Source organism: Microcebus murinus, chromosome 10 (genome assembly GCF_040939455.1).
Source record: "Microcebus murinus isolate Inina chromosome 10, M.murinus_Inina_mat1.0, whole genome shotgun sequence".
Taxonomy (NCBI): Eukaryota; Metazoa; Chordata; class Mammalia; order Primates; family Cheirogaleidae; genus Microcebus; species Microcebus murinus.
Window position 1 is genome coordinate 50,464,336 of NC_134113.1, and position 17,902 is coordinate 50,482,237.

General features: G+C 34.7%; 1 protein-coding gene across 3 annotated transcripts in view; it reads right to left on the reverse strand.

Moving 5' to 3' along the window:
- NELL2 (neural EGFL like 2) overlaps positions 1 to 17,902 on the reverse strand; it is a 346,799-nt gene that overhangs the window by 183,837 nt on the left and 145,060 nt on the right. For all 3 annotated transcript variants that reach the window (XM_076007197.1, XM_012747980.3, XM_012748043.2), the window contains 3 exons: positions 15,358 to 15,449; positions 11,673 to 11,775; positions 3,531 to 3,659 (listed from right to left, as the gene is read on the reverse strand). In XM_076007197.1, coding sequence (XP_075863312.1) covers positions 3,531 to 3,659; positions 11,673 to 11,775; positions 15,358 to 15,449 — 324 coding nt within the window. The remainder of the gene's footprint in view (positions 1 to 3,530; positions 3,660 to 11,672; positions 11,776 to 15,357; positions 15,450 to 17,902) is intronic.

A 17,902-nucleotide genomic window follows, 5' to 3' on the forward strand; every position in this document is an offset into this window, starting at 1 on the left:
ATCAAGGCTGGCTAGGTTTCCCTCACAAATGCTGTCAAATGCATCCACATTTCCATTTCCACTGTTAAGGCAAGCTACCATAGTCTCACCCACTGGTCTCCTTGCATCCAGCCCTACCCACATTCATGCTGCAGCCGAAGTGATTTATTTAAAACACAAATGTGATCATGACACTTCCCTGCTTAAAACTTTTCCTTAGCTCCCCCTTGTTCTTAGCATAAAACCTTTAACCTTTAGTGTGACCTTCAAGGTCCTGCCTCCCGCCATCATCATTCTCATTGGGCACCTCTCCGTTGTCCTCTGCCTCTAGCCAACTGGCCTTCCTTCAGTTCTTAAAAAGTGCTTCTGTCCACCTCGAGGTCTTTAAACCTGCTGATTCCTCCACCTAGAAGATTCCCTTCTTTCCCACCCTTCCTTCTATGACTACCTGATTTTTACTTATCCTAAAGATTTCAGAACAAAACACTTCTTCAAGTAAAATTTCCCCTAACCACACCACCCACCCAGATCGTAAGTCCTGTTGACCTATTTCTCTTTTAGGGTACTTGCCACATTTGCAATGAAATGTTCTTTGTTGTAGTGAAATGATTTGTTAATTGTCTTTATTGCCTGAGAGAATATCAGTCATGTATATCTTATTACTGCTTCACTCCTAGCTCTAGCCTTGCACAAAGTAGGTACTCAATAAATATCTGTCAAAAGAATAAATTAACTCCAACAGTTACCAATGCTACAATAATCTTGATCAGGCAAACCACAGAGAAATCAATAGTTTCAATTATAGTCATATCATTAAAACAACCCCATAGATTTAGTAAATAAAATTTATGTTATTTACAAACTATTGCTGGCTTATTTTTATGTCTAGTGACAAGTGTAATTCCTTAAAGCACTCTACAAGACCAAAGGCTGATATGTAACATTTAATATTGCATAAAAAAATTTTAAAAAGGTGTTGCTTCTAAGAAGTCAAAACATTCTCAAAGTTAGAAGCAATACTAGAATCAAAAGAAAAATAAAAACAGTAAGAATACTATAAAACCTGTTAACAAGAATAAATAACAAAAGGTATAATAATATTACAAGTTTTCATGTATAAAAATTTATTTTTCAATATGATACACTCAAGATGGAAAACAGCTGCAAATTTGTGGTATAGTTTTTGTCTATAAAACTTTTTTGCAGATAAAAAATGAGTGACCTAGTCTTTGTGATTAAACCAATTTTAAATAAGTTGCACTGACAAATAATTTAAACAATGTATCTAAATCTCTGGTCTCTTTCCTTAACTTCTTTTCTGTCTTGATAAATGACAACACCATCCACATGCTGCTGAAACTGAAAACCTTGATCCTTTCTTCAATTCTTCACCACAATGAAGTATCTGCAAACATTGCTGGCTCTACTTTCAAAACATATCATGATTATGCCCACTCCTCTTTGCCTCTTCTATCACTTTCCTAATCCAGGCCACCACACCTCTGCCTGAACTACTGCAATAGTCTTCCACCTCGTCTCTCTGGTTATACTTCTGTTCCCCCCAGTACATCCTACCCCATAGTTCATCTACCATACTGCAGCCAGAGCTATTCTTCTCAATAAAATTCTGAGCATGTCACTCCTCTATTTGAAACAAATCTAAAATCTTTGCAAACCCCCCTACATTACCTGGCCCATGCCTAATTCTCTCAACACAATTTCCTCTGATTCGCCTGCTCCATTACATTGTTTTTCTTTCTGTTCCTGGAATATTCCAAACTCATTTCCACTTAGGGCCCTTCCACTTTTTATTTCTTCTGATTGAAATGTTCTATTCCAGATCATTCCATGGCTATTTTCTTATCAAATCTTAGGTTTACCACCACCCTTCCCCTGCCCTTTGCCCCGAAGGCTAACTACTTTATCTAAATTAATCCCTAACCAATCTCTAGCACGTCATTCTATTTCATTTCCTTTCTGTTATTTTTTTACTACTTGAAATTATCTTCTCTATTTCTGTAGTTACCCACTTACTCTATGTCTTCCCCTGAGTATATAAAGAACATAAAACCCCTGTGAACAGGAGTTTACTAATCTTGTTTACTGTACTTTATGCACCGTACATTTACTGTACTTTACAGCAACCCTAGAAAAGTGCTTGGTACACAGTAGGTGCTTATTAAATATTTATTACATGAGTAAATACACTTGGTAACAACAAAAGCAGCAGCCCAAAATCAAAATAATGATCATAAAATTTAGATTCAAAAAGAAGTATCACAGGAATTTGTATCAAGTGGTTTCATGTCATACACAGTTACAGTATCAGTGGGACTTATGGAATGTTAGAGGGCTCAAATGTCATAATGAAAATACATTAGTTCACTAAGATAGTTTACCTGTATACTTATGTGATCATTAGGTTAAAATCAATTTTTTAAATATCAATCCTTTTAAAATTAGGAATTTTAAATAAATCTGCAGCATGAATGGGGAGGGAAGCCATGTGGCCTAACTTCAGTGAAAATAAAATGGTCCCTTTAGAACTGAATCAGAAGAATTTAAAGAAATACTATGATCCAAAGGTCCATATTAAGAATAAATACAAATTTTAAGGCAGAGAAAGTCTATGTAAACCTTAGGAAAAGAACAGAAGTTGGTTTCTTAAGGGCCAACCAATCATCCTGTAGCTAAATAGAAGCTACGTGTTCATACCCAAGGTTTTCCATCTCCAAGGACCTATGGCACATGCTTTACATTTGGAAGGGGTAAGTCTAGAACCCTACAAACCCTCCAAATGCCCAAAGGACACCAAATCAGTGTTCCTGTTTGCAGTGTTCTTTCTCGTTCTCATTTGACCCACTAGCTAGTCACACAATTAATGAGAATGATTCAAATCTATGCATCAGGGAAATCTTAAATTACTACATCTCTTGGACTTCTCTCAGGAATAGTTAAGGCCAGAGCACTCATGAATGCCAAGGGTCCACTCACTATATATGGTCTGTTTTTATGAGAGAATAAACTAACTTGGATATTAGTTAAGTTTTTTAAAAGTAACCAGGAAATTATTTATTCCACTGGAGCTACTTGCTAAATACTACAAAGCATGAATATAACCTCTGAGACTGCTTACAGTAGCAAACAAAAATAGCAGTGGGTACTTTATCTTCCTGTTAATTGATTGCCTTTGTTGCACAACACTGTCTGGAAAAATCTGACTACAATTCTAACTGCAAAGCCACAGTAATCATGTCAATATGTGAGCTATCTGAATATCTAATTATGAAAAAAAAGAAGGCAATTTCACAGTGGAAGAATTGTTCTAATTCAAGAAACCAGTCATATTAACTTATTAGTCTGACATATAGCAGATAGCTGAAAAACTTTAATTTGAAAGATAATTATTTTTAGCTGATTAATATGCTTCAAATTAAATTCACTGCTTTTAATGGGCCTATCAACTTGACAACCTGGGAAATTAATAAATTTTGCATGCAGTAATCCTAGGAAATTTATACAGATGAGCTACACATCATTACAAGGATTACCTTCACAGTAGGCATTATCCTCTCGAAGAGCCCTAAAACCATCCCGACAGCTACAAACGGCCCTGTCATTCAGATTTCTGCAGACAGAGTTCTCCATGCAGTTATGCCTTTCAGAACAAAAGTCATAACCTAAAAAAAGACAAAATGTATTAAGGTAAATGAAACTATGATAAAGCAAATAAACTTAGTCTACTTAATATTTTCTTTAATTTTGAAGCTATGTTTCCCTTAATTACTTTTTTAAAAATTAGTATCTTCACCAATGTTTATAGAAAACCACATGCTATGAGTACCAAACATTTTTCTTTATGTTTAACTCAATTAATTTATATTTCAAGTTAATTCCATGTCTTCTTTCATATTTGACTTTATAAAAGCTATTTAGTTCCCTAATATTCTAATTATAGCTCTCCATATATCTGAAACAAAGAAAGAATCTTGACACCTAAAATGATGATTTACAATACAGACGAGAATACAATGAGAAGGTAATCTATGAACTAGAGGTTCAATACCTGTGGGTAATACAAACCAGGCTAGATGAAATGTGTCTGTCGTGTATTTAAGAAATGAAAAAGACAGCTTAGCATCCTTTAAGAAAAAACTTCCTAATGTGTTAAAAAGGAATATTATATCACTTAAATCTAATTTTCTCTGAAAACCTGCACGGCAAAGCATGTCCACTCAAAAGAAGAAAATTTTTATGAATTACAGAGATTTCACAGATTCCACAGTGTTTCTGAGAGGAAAGAAAAATGGTACATTTTATAAACAGTGACACCAATCATGTGCAATTTCTCAGGCTCTCTTTTTCCTGTCTGAACCCCTTGTTCAAAGATCATCCAAGATGTTGAAATGAAAAGGTTGAACACTGGAATTCATATTTAATGGAAATTATATGATTATATATCATTCAAACAATTTTTAAATTGCCTGATGTATAAGTAATCCACCTAGTTTTACATTGTCTAATGGATTACTATTTCAGCCCATGTAAAACAGAAAAAAGGACTAGAAGAGGATATCTCATGCAGCTTAGAATAATCTCATCTACCTATAGCCAAGAAAAGACATACTTGAGAAAATCATAAAGATGGAAGTTCTAAATTTGTTCATCTTGTTTGTAATCAATGAGGAGTTGATAACTTGTCTCTCCATTGTCGTTTTCTTCATAGAACTTTTTTATTTCCATCTTGATTTCTTCATTTATGAAGTAATCATTTAGTAGGAGGTTGTTTAATTTCCACGTTTTTGTGTAGAAATGTGAGTTTCTGTTAGGGTTGATTTCTAGTTTTATTCCACTGTGATCTGAGAAGATACATGGTATGATTTCTATTTTTTTAAATTTCTTGAGGTTTGTGTCCTAGGATATGGTCAATCTTAGAGAATGTCCCGTTGAACACAGCATCTTTAGCACTAGGCAGAAAGGCCTGGAAACTGGAAGCCAATTTTATTATAAAGAAATGTGTCTATATGTGCACATAAGTGGCAATATATGTAAACAAACTGTTTGTACCCCTGTAATATTCAATAAAAAAATAAAGGAATTTGTCATCACATATGTGTAGGAGTTGACTAAGAATATACCTTGATTTTTTTTTTAATTTCAAAATATTAAGGGGGTGCAAATGTTTTAGGTTACATGTTTCCACAGCCTTGCTATTATGAATTGTGCTGCTATAAACATTTGAGTGTGGGTGTCTTTTTTGTAGAGTGTCATTGGATCTTTTGGGTAGAGGCCCAGTAATGGGATTGCTGGATCAAATGGTAGATTCACTTGTATCTCTTTAAGGTATCTCCATATTGCTTTCCACAGAGGTTGAACTAGTTTGCAGTCCCACCAGCAGTGTAGGAGTGTTCCTCTCTCTCCGCATCCACGCCAGCATTTATTGTTCGGAAACTTTTTGATAAAGACAATTCTCACTGGAGTTAAGTGATATCTCACTGTGGTTTTTATTTGCATTTCCCTGATGATTAGAGATGTTGAGCATTTTTTCATATGTTTGTTGGCCATTCTTCTGTCTTCTTTAGAAAAGTTTCGGTTCAAGTCCTTTGCCCATTTTTTAATAGGGTTATTTGATTTTTTCTTGCTGATTTTTGTGAGTTCTAAGTATATTCTAGTTATCAGTCCCTTATCAGATGCATAGGATGCAAAAATTTTCTCCCATTCTGTAGGTTGTCTGTTTACTTTCATGACTATTTCTTTGGCTGTGCAGAAGCTTTGTAGTTTGATCATGTCCCATTTATTTATTTTTGTTGCTGCTGTGATTGCCTTTGGGGACTTCTTCATAAATTCTTTGCCCAGGCCGATGTCTAGGAGAGTGTTTCCAACTTTTTCCTCTAGAGTTCTAATAGTTTCATACCTTAGGTTTAAGTCTGTTATCCAGCGTGAGTTGGTTTTTGTGAGAGGTGAAAGGTGTGGGTCCTGTTTTAGCCTTCTACAGGTGGCTATCCAGTTTTCCCAGCACCATTTATTGAAAAGGGATTCTTTTCCCCAGCGTATGTTTTTGTCTGCTTTGTCAAAGATTAGATGGCTATATGAGGATGGTTTTATATCAGGATTCTCACATCTGTTCCACTGGTCAATATTCCTATTTTTGTGCCAATACCATATTGTTTTAATTACTACAGCTTTGTAGTATAGTTTGATATCTGGCATATTAATACCTCCCATTTTGTTTTTGTTGCCTAGAATTGCTCTTGATATTCGGGGTCTTCTTTGGTTCCATGCAAAGCGTAAAATTATTTTTTCTATATCTGTGAAGAATGCTGATGGGATTTTAATAGGTATTGCATTGAATCTGTAGATCAGTTTGGGTAGTATAGACATTTTAATGATGTTGAGTCTGCCTATCCACGAGCATGGTATGGATTTCCATCTGTTTACATCCTCTGCTATGTCCTTCCTCAGTGTTTCATAGTTCTCCCTGTAGAGGTCTTTTACCTCTTTGGTTAAATATATTCCTAGGTACTTTAATTTCTTTGTTGCTATTGTGAAGGGAATTGAGTCTTTGATTTGGTTCTCAATTAGATTGTTGTTGGCGTATATGAATGCCTCTGATTTCTGTGTATTGATTTTGTATCCTGAGACTTTACTAAATTCATTGATCAGTTCCAGGAGTTTCTTGGTTGAATCCTTGGGGTTTTCTAGATACAATATCATATCATCAGCAAACAGTGAAAGTTTTATCTCTTCTGCCCCTATTTGGGTACCTTTAATTCCACTTTCCTGTCTGATTGCTGTAGCCAGGACTTCCAGCACTATGTTGAATAGAAGTGGAGATAATGGGCAGCCTTGTCTGGTTCCAGTTCTAAGTGGGAATGCTTTCAATTTTTCCCCATTCAGTAGGATGTTTGCTATGGGTCTGTCATATATGGCTTGTATCATTTTTAGGTATGTCCCTTCTATGCCTATTTTCTTAAGTGTTCGTATCATGAAAGGGTGTTGAATTTTGTCAAAAGCTTTTTCTGCATCTACTGAAAGAATCATGTGGTCTTTGTTTTTACTTCTGTTTATGTGGTGAATTGCATTTATAGATTTATGTATGTTAAACCATCCCTGCATCCGTGGGATGAAGCCCACTTGGTCATGATGGATTATTTTTTTGAAAAGCGTCTGGATTCGGTTAGCTAAGATTTTGTTGAATATTTTGCATCTCTATTCATTAGGGATATTGGTCTGTAGTTTTCTTTTTTTGTTGCATCCTTTCCTGGTTTTGGTATCAGAGTAACATTCACTTCATAAAAGGTGTCGGGGAGGTTTCTGTTCTTCTCGATGTTGTGGAATAGTTTCTGCAAGATAGGTACTAGTTCTTTGTAAGTGTGGTAAAAGTCGGGTGTGAAGCCATCTGGACCAGGACTTTTCTTTTTAGGGAGATTTTTAATTGCTGTTTCTATTTCAGCTGTTGAGATTGGTCTGTTCAGGGAATCTATTTCTTCCTGGTTGAACCTAGGAAGGCTGTGTGTTTCTAGAAATTTGTCCATTTCCTCCACATTTTCCAATTTGTGTGAATAAATATTTTTGTAGTACTCATAAATTATATCTTGTATCTCTTTGGGATCAGTTGTGATATCTCCTTTTTTGTTCCTGATGTAGCTTATTAGAGATTTCTCTTTTCTGCTTTTCATTAGCTTAGCCAGTGGCATGTCAATTTTGTTTATTTTTTCAAAGAACCAACTTTTTGTTTTATTAATCTCCTGAATAGCTTCCCTGTTTTCAATTTCGTTTAGTTCTGATTTGATCTTGTTGATTTCACTTCTTCTGCTGGGTTTGGGGTTGGTCTGTTCTTTTTCCAGCTCTTTGAGTCGTTTCATTAGATTGTCTATTTGTAATCTTGTTGACTTTTGGTTATAGGCATTTATGGAGATAAACTTTCCTCTCAGAACTGCTTTAGCTGTGTCCCAAAGGATTTGATAACTTGTCTCTCCATAGTCATTTTCTTCATAGAATTTTTTTATTTCCATTTTGATTTCTTCATTTATGAAGTAATCATTTAGTAGGAGGTTGCTTAATTTCCATGTTTTTGTGTAGAAATGTGAGTTTCTGTTACAGTTGATTTCTACTTTTATTCCACTGTGATCTGAGAAGATACATGGTATGATTTCTATTTTTTTAAATTTCTTGAGGTTTGTGTCCTAGGATATGGTCAATCTTAGAGAATGTCCCGTTGAACACAGCATCTTTAGCACTAGGCAGAAAGGCCTGGAAACTGGAAGCCAATTTTATTATAAAGAAATGTGTCTATATGTGCACATAAGTGGCAATATATGTAAACAAACTGTTTGTACCCCTGTAATATTCAATAAAAAAATAAAGGAATTTGTCATCACATATGTGTAGGAGTTGACTAAGAATATACCTTGATTTTTTTTTTAATTTCAAAATATTAAGGGGGTGCAAATGTTTTAGGTTACATGGATCAATCACTTTTTTAATGCTTGAGTCCCAGCTATACGTGTGCTTATCACCAAAATAGTGTTAATTGTACCCATTAGGTAGGTTTTTGCTCTTTTCCCTCTCTCTCCCTCTCCTCTGGTTGATGTCCACTGAGTTTTACTTCCCTCTGTGTACACGTGTGCTCATCAGTTAATTCCAATTAATAGTGAGTATATGCAGTGTTTGTTTACATTCTTGAGATATTTCACTTAGGATAATAGTCTCCAGTTCCATCCAAATTGGTGCAAAAAGTATTAATTCATCTTTTTTATGGCTGAGTAGTACTCCATGGTATACATATACCACATTTTGTTAATCTACTCCTGAGTTGATGGGCACTTAAGTTGATCCCACATCTTTGCAAATGAATTATGCTGCAATAAACATTTGAGTACAGGTGTCTTTTTGATAAAATGACTTCTTTTCCATTGAGTAGATATGAAATAGTGTATTGCTGGATTGAATGGGAGGTCTACTTTTAGTTATTTGAGGAAGCTGCATACTATTTTCCATAGGGGTTGTGATAATTTGCAGTCCCACCAAAAGTGTATAAGCATTCCCTTTCTCTTGGCATCCAACATCTATCGCTTTTGGACTTTTTATTTTTTATTTTGAAAGACAGAGAATGGCAGGACAACTCACTTGTTTATTCTGATATTTGAAGTCAGAAACTGATGCAATATTTATTATAAATGGTGCTAAATGTTTCAAGGGCCAACTTGTCCAATTCTAGTTTGAGAATTATGTAGGCCAGTGGATCACAATTTTGGCTGGGAAAAATGACTTATCAGGGAGTTTTTTAAAATAGTGATGGCAAGGCCCCACCCATCTCATATCAATAACATCAGAATCTCAGGTGGAGGGTATATAGGTCTCGGTATATTTTGTCATTGCATTGCTAAGTATGCTATGTAAACACAGTTCTTAAAACTATAAACAATTTAAATATAACACAATTTTTATGTTAACTTTTTCTACTTATTAACCTTTTTGTAATATATTAAGACTCTTTTAAAAAGAAATGGATGGTGTCAAGGATTCTCTTGGTATCTAAAAGGCCCCATCTCAGTTTCTTATCCAAACCTTTTCCTACCCAACCTTGACTAACTTCTATGCTATTCATTTCTCTAACCTCTGAGTAGCCCTTGGACACTTGCAGTGAGTTAAAAATGACCACAAATTTTTAACACTCCTCCTATCTGTGGTGAAATCCACTTCCCTCCCTGAGAATCTGGGCTGGCCTGTGACTGCTATGACCAAAGGAATATGGCAGTAGTGATGCTGTGCCAGTTCTATACCTAGTCTTTATAAACCCTGAGCCACCATTTATGAAATCTGACTACTATCCTGATAGAGAGAACTTGGGAAGAAGTTTTGAGATTACACGGAAAGGGAGGGAATCCTGGCTGTGCCCATCATTCCAGCCATCCCTACCAAGATGCCCAGCATACAGTGAGGCCATCTTGAACCTTCCAGCACAGCCCAGCTTCTACCTGTCCAGCACTGAGTGATCCCAGCCAACACCACATGGAGCAGAAGAATCACTAGCCAAGTCCTGTCTGGATTCCCTACCCACAATATTGAGATATATAATAAAAGAGTTGTTGTTTTAAGCCACTGAATTTTGGAGCAGTTTGTGATGCAGCAATGGATAACAAAGTGTTGTCCTGTTTACCAACAACATCACCTAGGAACTTTTAAGAAATGCAGATTCTTGGGTCCATCCCCAGATCTACTGAATCAGAATTTGCATTTTAGTATGATCCCTAAGTTGTATACACATTTAAGTTTGAGAAACACTGGTACAGCCTACCGTGTCTGGCTGCCAAAGATACTCCAGTCAAGCTGCAAGCTGGGAGTCCAAAATCAATGACTGAAATGAGAAGTCTTGATTCATATCAAATTCTACACATTCTGTGTAAGGCACTGGCTCAGGCACCATGAAGGTGAAAACACTAATGCTCCTTTGATCATAGTTCTTTTTAAAAGTGTTCCTTATTTCCTCAGAGCTACCCTGAAAACTCCTTGAAGGACAAATCAAGTCTAAAACAACTTTGTAATTCCCAAAGAGCATCACACAAAACTGAGATTTTAAAACTCTTAATTAAATGGATGGAAAAAGAACTTAACAAAAATAAATTGCACCGCCCTGCAAAAAATGGGAGTGGGTGACCTTATGTCTACTTTTAATAGAATAGGTTATAAGGAAACAGAATGTTGTATGTTTTACAAAGTTTATTTGTCTTAGTTTTTCTATTTAAGCTTCATTTTACATCAAGATAGAGGCCATTATTCAAACAAGTGCTAGTGGCTCATTTGGGGCAGTATCAACTACAACAATTATGAGCACCAATGACATCCCAGGTGTCATAGTAGGTATTAAAGATATAGAAATGAATATAAAGACCTAGCCCTGTCCTCAAGGTCTAATGCATGAGATGGAGTCACAAGTATATGATTTCAATATAATACAGGAATGTGTATATAATTCATGATTGCCAAGGATCTTAAAGAGTTCCATAAGATCAATGCTTTAGTTTACTACTTAATCTACAATAAGATACCAAGTTTGAGAAACTTTAGTGATGGGAACTCACTGCCTCCTGAGGTGCCCCATTGCATTTCTCAATAGCTCAAATTTTGGTGTTTTCTTATCAAAGTCCCTTCTGCTTATTGGGTCTAAGCCTATTTCTTCAGAGGCAACACAGAATGAGCAATGCCTGCCTGGTAGCCTCTCTCTTCTCGGCAATCTAGAAACCTATCAATGAGGGAGAGTTGAACTGAGAAGAGAGGGATTTAAAGTAGTCATGATGGAAAGTAGGCTAGGTCAATTACAAAAAAAGGCTGAGAACAAAAAAACTGTTACCAAACAACATCAATGAAATAACCAACTCAGTACTGTTGTGTAACTTTCTTTGGCAAAGTTGTGCTAACTCAGACCCAGCACACTGAGATTGGTTTAGAGATCCTGAGCTTGAGACAGGTACAAGATACCTTGCAGAAATGCATGGGGGCATCTTTGTTTTAACTCAATTCAGTAAATATTTCATGACCACCAACTACATGCCAAATTAAGAAAGCATTTTAGGAAATATTATTAGTCTTTGGAAATAAACTTGTTTATAAAAATTACTATTTCATGTCTGTTATACTACCCTCCTAGAATGACCCTTGCACATAAATTTCACTTTACAAAAAAGTCTTACCTTTACAAACTTTGCAACAGCTATGAGACAAGGTAATCTGATGAGACTCCGGACAATCCAAAGCTGGACAGCCTGAACTCTCCACAAGTTTCATGGTTTGGTCCTGTTAGACAACACAAAAGAAAAGCTTCAAACTTTATAATAGGACTTTACTAAGAAGTTTCCAGATACAGCATCCGAGAAGGTTCTTTTAACATCAGACTGAAATTTTCACCCTTAGGACCTCTGCACAGGTCACTGGCTCACTCCCGAAATGACACTGAATTCCAACTGGAAAGCCTTTGGGGTAGACAAGCAACACTGGGAACCAGAGCACACCACACTACGGCCGTGTCTATAATTTGCCAAACATCTGGGTAATCCTGGAAAATTTTGCTAGTTTTATAACACATTTGCAAATCTAGATGAAAATTTTGGCAAGATATAGTTTGAATGAGATCAACATATCACTTTAGGAAAAACAGTAAATAAAAACTGAGCTTTTTAAACATGCTTATTTCAGAGTTTTCTTATCAAGTTTTATTATAAAGAGATTCTCACAGATGATTCTGGTAAGGAAATTGGAGATTCCCACAAAAATCTAAGGAAAATAAAGTCAGGATTCATGTCTCTTATAAATGAATATCTAGCACATTTTCTAGCACATAGTTAGCACTCAAAAAAATTTCTTGAATGAGTCAATGTAAAATCATTATACTTCTAGCAACCAAATAGATTAAATCCCTCTTAAGGAGAAACAAAAATACAAAATACTTTTCTGATAACTGTCATAGTTCTACACTAGGAGCAAACATATGGCTTCTATACTGTCAGTCTCTAATATCTTCAGGACAAGGGTCATTAACCATGTTATATTATGCTTACCATTACGTAAGTACTAAAATAACTCATGGAACCTGCAGGCTTGCATTTTAATGACTGCATTATTACATTAACTGCATTGTTAGCTTAGATTTTTAGATATCATTTCTGTAAGTGCTATTTTCATGGAAGAAGTATACATTTTAAGGTCTGTCTTTTCCTGGTTTATTTATGTAAAGGACTTTCTCCAAATCATAATCTCTTGTCAAAATAGTGGCAGGAGACGTGTATACAACAGAGTCAAATACTCGTTTTCCTTTGGTTTGATAGTAATACAAGTTCTGGTAATCTTATTTTCAAAACCACAGTGTTTTTCTGTGTTACTACTAAAGTCACAGACTCCTAGGAAATATTTCCATAGCCACAAAATTGACAGTAAAAGAACAGAGACTAGAACTGAAGTCCAAAATATGGAAGCACGAGAGAGCTGTCAATTATGTAAAGTTGTAAATACAGAAGCTAAGGGGCCTGAAGAGAAAAGCAATAATGGAAGTCCTTAATGTCAAGAATTTAATCATGAACTACAAAAGCTTATGATGGTCCAATGGAGCTGTGCTGTCCAGTCAATAGCCACTAGCTACATTTGGCTCTTGAACACTGTAATTGCAAAATACACACAAGATTTTGAAGATTTAGTATGATAAAACAACATAAAATATTTCGTTAATAATTTTATATTGATTACATGTTGAAATGATAATATTTTAGATCTATGGGGTTAAATATAGAAAGTTTAGCCCAACAAAAATTGTTTGTGGCTGATATAATATTTTATTACATAGCACAGCATTAGAAGGTAGGAAATGGTGCCTTTTGTTTGAGCAAATAAAAGGTAACATTTGTTCATTCATCTAATATTTGCTGAGACCTGCAGGTTAGCCTCTGTATAAACCTCTACCTGAACTAATTTAAAATCAAATAATGTTACAGCAACTTTAAAATCAAACAGGCAACTATACCAGTAAATTTCTAAACCATAGTTAACAGTGTTATAGGACATACTCTGGTCAAATGAAAAGAATATGCACACCCATGCATGCACACACACACACACAAAGTAAAGAAACTTCAAATGCTCTCAAGATTTTTAAATTTATAGCTGATATTCCAATGTTAGGGATTACCACTAGAAACCAGCTGACAAAATTTCTCCACCCCACTTGAAGTAACTTTTCTCTGAGTTCCTTTTCTCATTTTGGAGTTCCTAGATCTCACTTCTGCCTTCCAATTCTTTTATCTATAGTGGGACCTACTCCACTAGAAACAGCATTGGTGTAGGGATGCTGATAGAGGAAAACCCATCTTAAAATATAGTTTGAGCAATTCATTTTAATGCTCCTGTGCCTCAGTTCTCTTATCTTTAAGATTATAACCTACATTATAAGAAAGCTGATTTAAGACCCAAAAAAGCAGCTAGAATACTTCATGATGGACATGAAGAAATCAGAGCTTTCATGTTCTATAAATCAAATCTGTCACAGTCTTGCTTGCCTCTTAGCATCTCCCCCTTGTTTATCCCAAAGGATTTCCAAATTAAGATGCATAAAGTGGATAGCTAGCTTATTTCTAACTCAATTTATCTTGGCAAAATTCTTGGGATTTTGCTTTCCCCCAATTCCTAATAATCATAGAGATGCTCATAGTGTATTGGCGGTACCAGCAGAGTACATCACTATCTTAATTTTCCACATATTCCATACATGCTAAATCACCCCCTAAACCTATGTACAGGAAGCATTTAAAGAGGAAAATTAAGGATCAAATAAAAATGAAACTCTAAACTTTATATGTAGACAGTTTCTTTCAGATAGACTATGGCTTGAAATATAACATTAAGGTCAAGAAATATAACATTTTAATTTATAAAATAAAAATATGAAAATTGTTGCGAAACAAGTTTAGTTTTTCAATTAGTAGGTCAAGTAGCAGAGTTCAAGTGAATCATATTTACTTCAGAAACATACAGCAAGAGATCAAGGCAAGTACGTTTTTATGAGTTCCCTTTAATTTAAGATACTTGTCCCAAAGAATTAAGGTCAATATTAGTCTCAACTCCATCCAACAGTTAATTTTTATTAGGTAATTTTTATGGATTAATTGAACTGAGTGTTATATCCCACATGGTTCAAAATCACCAGTGACATCAAGCTGAGTCTAACCTTGTCTACCCTCCCCTCACAACCCCAAACAAGAAGTTGATTGAGCGGTGGCTCACGACTGTAATCCTAGCACTCTGGGAGGCCGAGGCGGGCGGATTGCTCAAGGTCAGGAGTTCGAAACCAGCCTGAGCAAGAGCAAGACCCTGTCTCTACTATAAAAATAGAAAGAAATTAATTGGCCAACTAAGATATATATATATAAAAAATTAGCCGGGCATGGTGACGCATGCCTGTAGTCCCAGCTACTCAGGAGGCTAAGGCAGGAGGATCGCTTGAGCCCAGGAGTTTGAGGTTGCTGTGAGCTAGGCTGATGCCACGGTACTCACTCTAGCCTGGGCAACAAAGTGAGACTCTGTCTCAAAAAAAAAAAAAAAAAAAAAAAAGAAGCTGATTTGGATTTGGAAAATATAAGACAACTTCATAAAACTTTAATTTGACAAAAGAACACTTTTATTTATTGGAAAAAAAAATATTTTACAACCATTACTTTACATGTTTAAAAACATAATGGCAATTTCTTTACATTTGAACTATAAGTAATATTTTGAATTTTCTCTTTCCATTGGAATTTGAAAAGGGTATTATAAGAGTGAGATATTAAGGAAATGTTTACTGTGTTTATATATTTGAAATAATTTTGAAAGGCCTGTGAATAGTCTTCTTACCTTGCACTCATAGAGAACACAAACTCCAGAAGAGGAATAGACTGTACTTCTTTCTCCTTCAAAGTAGGTTCGTCCTTGAAATTGGCATATTGCTTTAGAATAAAAAAAATACATATATACATTTATTTTTTATTAGAAAAAATAGCTTAGAGGTGTTCAGATCATTTTGTAACAGCATTTCACATGTTTTTACACCTTTTTCAACATGTTTGAATGTCTATATCCTAATTCAATCTGCCACACCACATGGTACATATAAACTTAAATTAGTGTCATGCAAATTAAGTTGAGAGAGTAAAATAAGGTACAAAAAGGATAAAGGGCAATGGCAAACCAGAATTAGACTCTGAAAAGGAGTCCCAAAAAGCAGACTCACAGCCAATTACTTGCCTGATAGATGATATCCCACTAAGGGCATATTAAAGAGCTGCTTAAGGTGGCAACAAATCAGGTACAATATGAGAATCAGGGACGATATGAGAAAAGTTCATTTTTTATATACCATTATAGAACTTTAAAACACAAAATTAGAAAGAAGCTATTTTAACTTCAGCACATACAATTAAGCTTATGTTTCATAGTTTAGTATTATTTTATTTATAAGTATATATAGGTTAGGGCACCCTATTTAAGATGTTGAGAAGTCTTAATCTGGATCTGTTTTGCTTCCATCTCAGTTAAATAAATTTTTTTTCAGCTAAATAAATTTTTAAACATAACTTTAGCTTCAATGGAAAAACATGCTTTTAATTCATGAACATGCATGGAGTAGCAAATAATTTTTTGTTAAACTTGGAAAATATTTACAATTCCCACAAATATTTAACCAATAGAAATTGTTTGTTTTGCAATAAATATTTCATATACCCATGTTGACTCAGCACCTAAACAGAGATGGATTTACCCTCAAGCTGATGAAGCCTAATCATTGGGGTCCTTCTCTGGCTTAGGCTACTTCTACGACTTCAAACTAACTTATGCTTTCATAATTGTATATTGTTTTTCTTCTAAAGGGCATAAACTATTGTAGATGCTTCAGATTCCCATAATACTTAGATCCACTCCAAGATAATTACTTCAAAGACCAATGGAAGTGATCATCTGGCAATGGTTTGGTTGCAATGGTTGATCATCTGGCAAATTGCCAGAGTCTGGCAATTTGTTTCTGAAATTTACTAAATCCAATTTTTAATTTTAACTATGAATTTTACAAAATAAATCTGTATAAATTTTTTTAATTCCATTGTGTGAATTAGAACTTCTTTTATTCTTCGAAATTCATATCTACCCACTACATTTAAAAGTATCAAATTGCCAATAATAATTAGTAAAAGAAATTAGACATACTTTTATTAATATCAATATATTATTGTATAAATATTCATATACAAAGTATAACACAACTTGCCCTGAAAAATTAGCTGATTATTTAATGCTGCACATTTAAATATGGAAACCATACACATTTTAAAAACTATCCTTAACCTGATCTCCTCACTCACCTTTCATTAACAAATTTGATTACATAATATATATCTACTAGCCAAGTGATCTTAAATATTTTGGAGCTTGCAGGAAAAAAATACAACTTACTTGCATAAATTGTTAAATATATTACTTAAAGGCTGGCTGAAACATGCTCACACTTATGAATATTCAAAATGAAGTTACATGTTTGTCAGTTGCATACCATCTATCATATTATAAATTAAAATGATGTGAATTTAATTAACAACCTGATTAATTGAAAAATATATCTCCAACATATAATTTTAGAGAATTTTTTTTTATTTTTAATGAAACCCAGTAGGTTTAAAAAACCATGATCTGGCATATTATATGTTCAGTTATACTTAATAACTACTACATTTTATAAGCTAATGAGAATAAAGAAAACATTTCTTACTTCTTTCTATCCAATACCTTCCATTCAAAGGTTTCTAAGCCTAATATATTATATGACTTGATAACTGCAGCCAAGGGGAATATAGAAAAAAAAGTGCATGCTCTAAGTCTTTCTTACACAGAGGGGAGAGAAAACACTGTAAAAAACACAAGGATAAATTCTCCTTATACAAAGTCTTCTGATAATTTAATATTCATGCAGAGCAGATGGACCTTCTGTTCTAAACTCTTAATTCAAAAGACTCAAATAGGCAACTTGTGGGACAATAGGGCACCAAATGGAGCTTGACAGAGATGGAGAAAGCACAAAAATGATGATTATCACAATTGCTTCATTCTGTTTCAAGCAATGAGCCCAAACCAGGAGAATGCAAAGTGAGTGATTTTGTCTCGTTTCATTTTTGATAAGTTGATGGGATAATTCTAAGGTTTACATGGAATATTCAATAATGTTGCTAGCATATGTCTTCCCTAAGCTCTTTAGAGAGAAAAATGTGAAGAAACTCAGAAAAGCTATAATGATTCCTGAAAACACTGCAAGGAATCACAAAACTTAGAACAGCCCTAGGACATTTCTAAGAGAAGATTGAGGGAATAATAGTCATTTTAATTTATTCATACATTTTACAAACATGGGCCA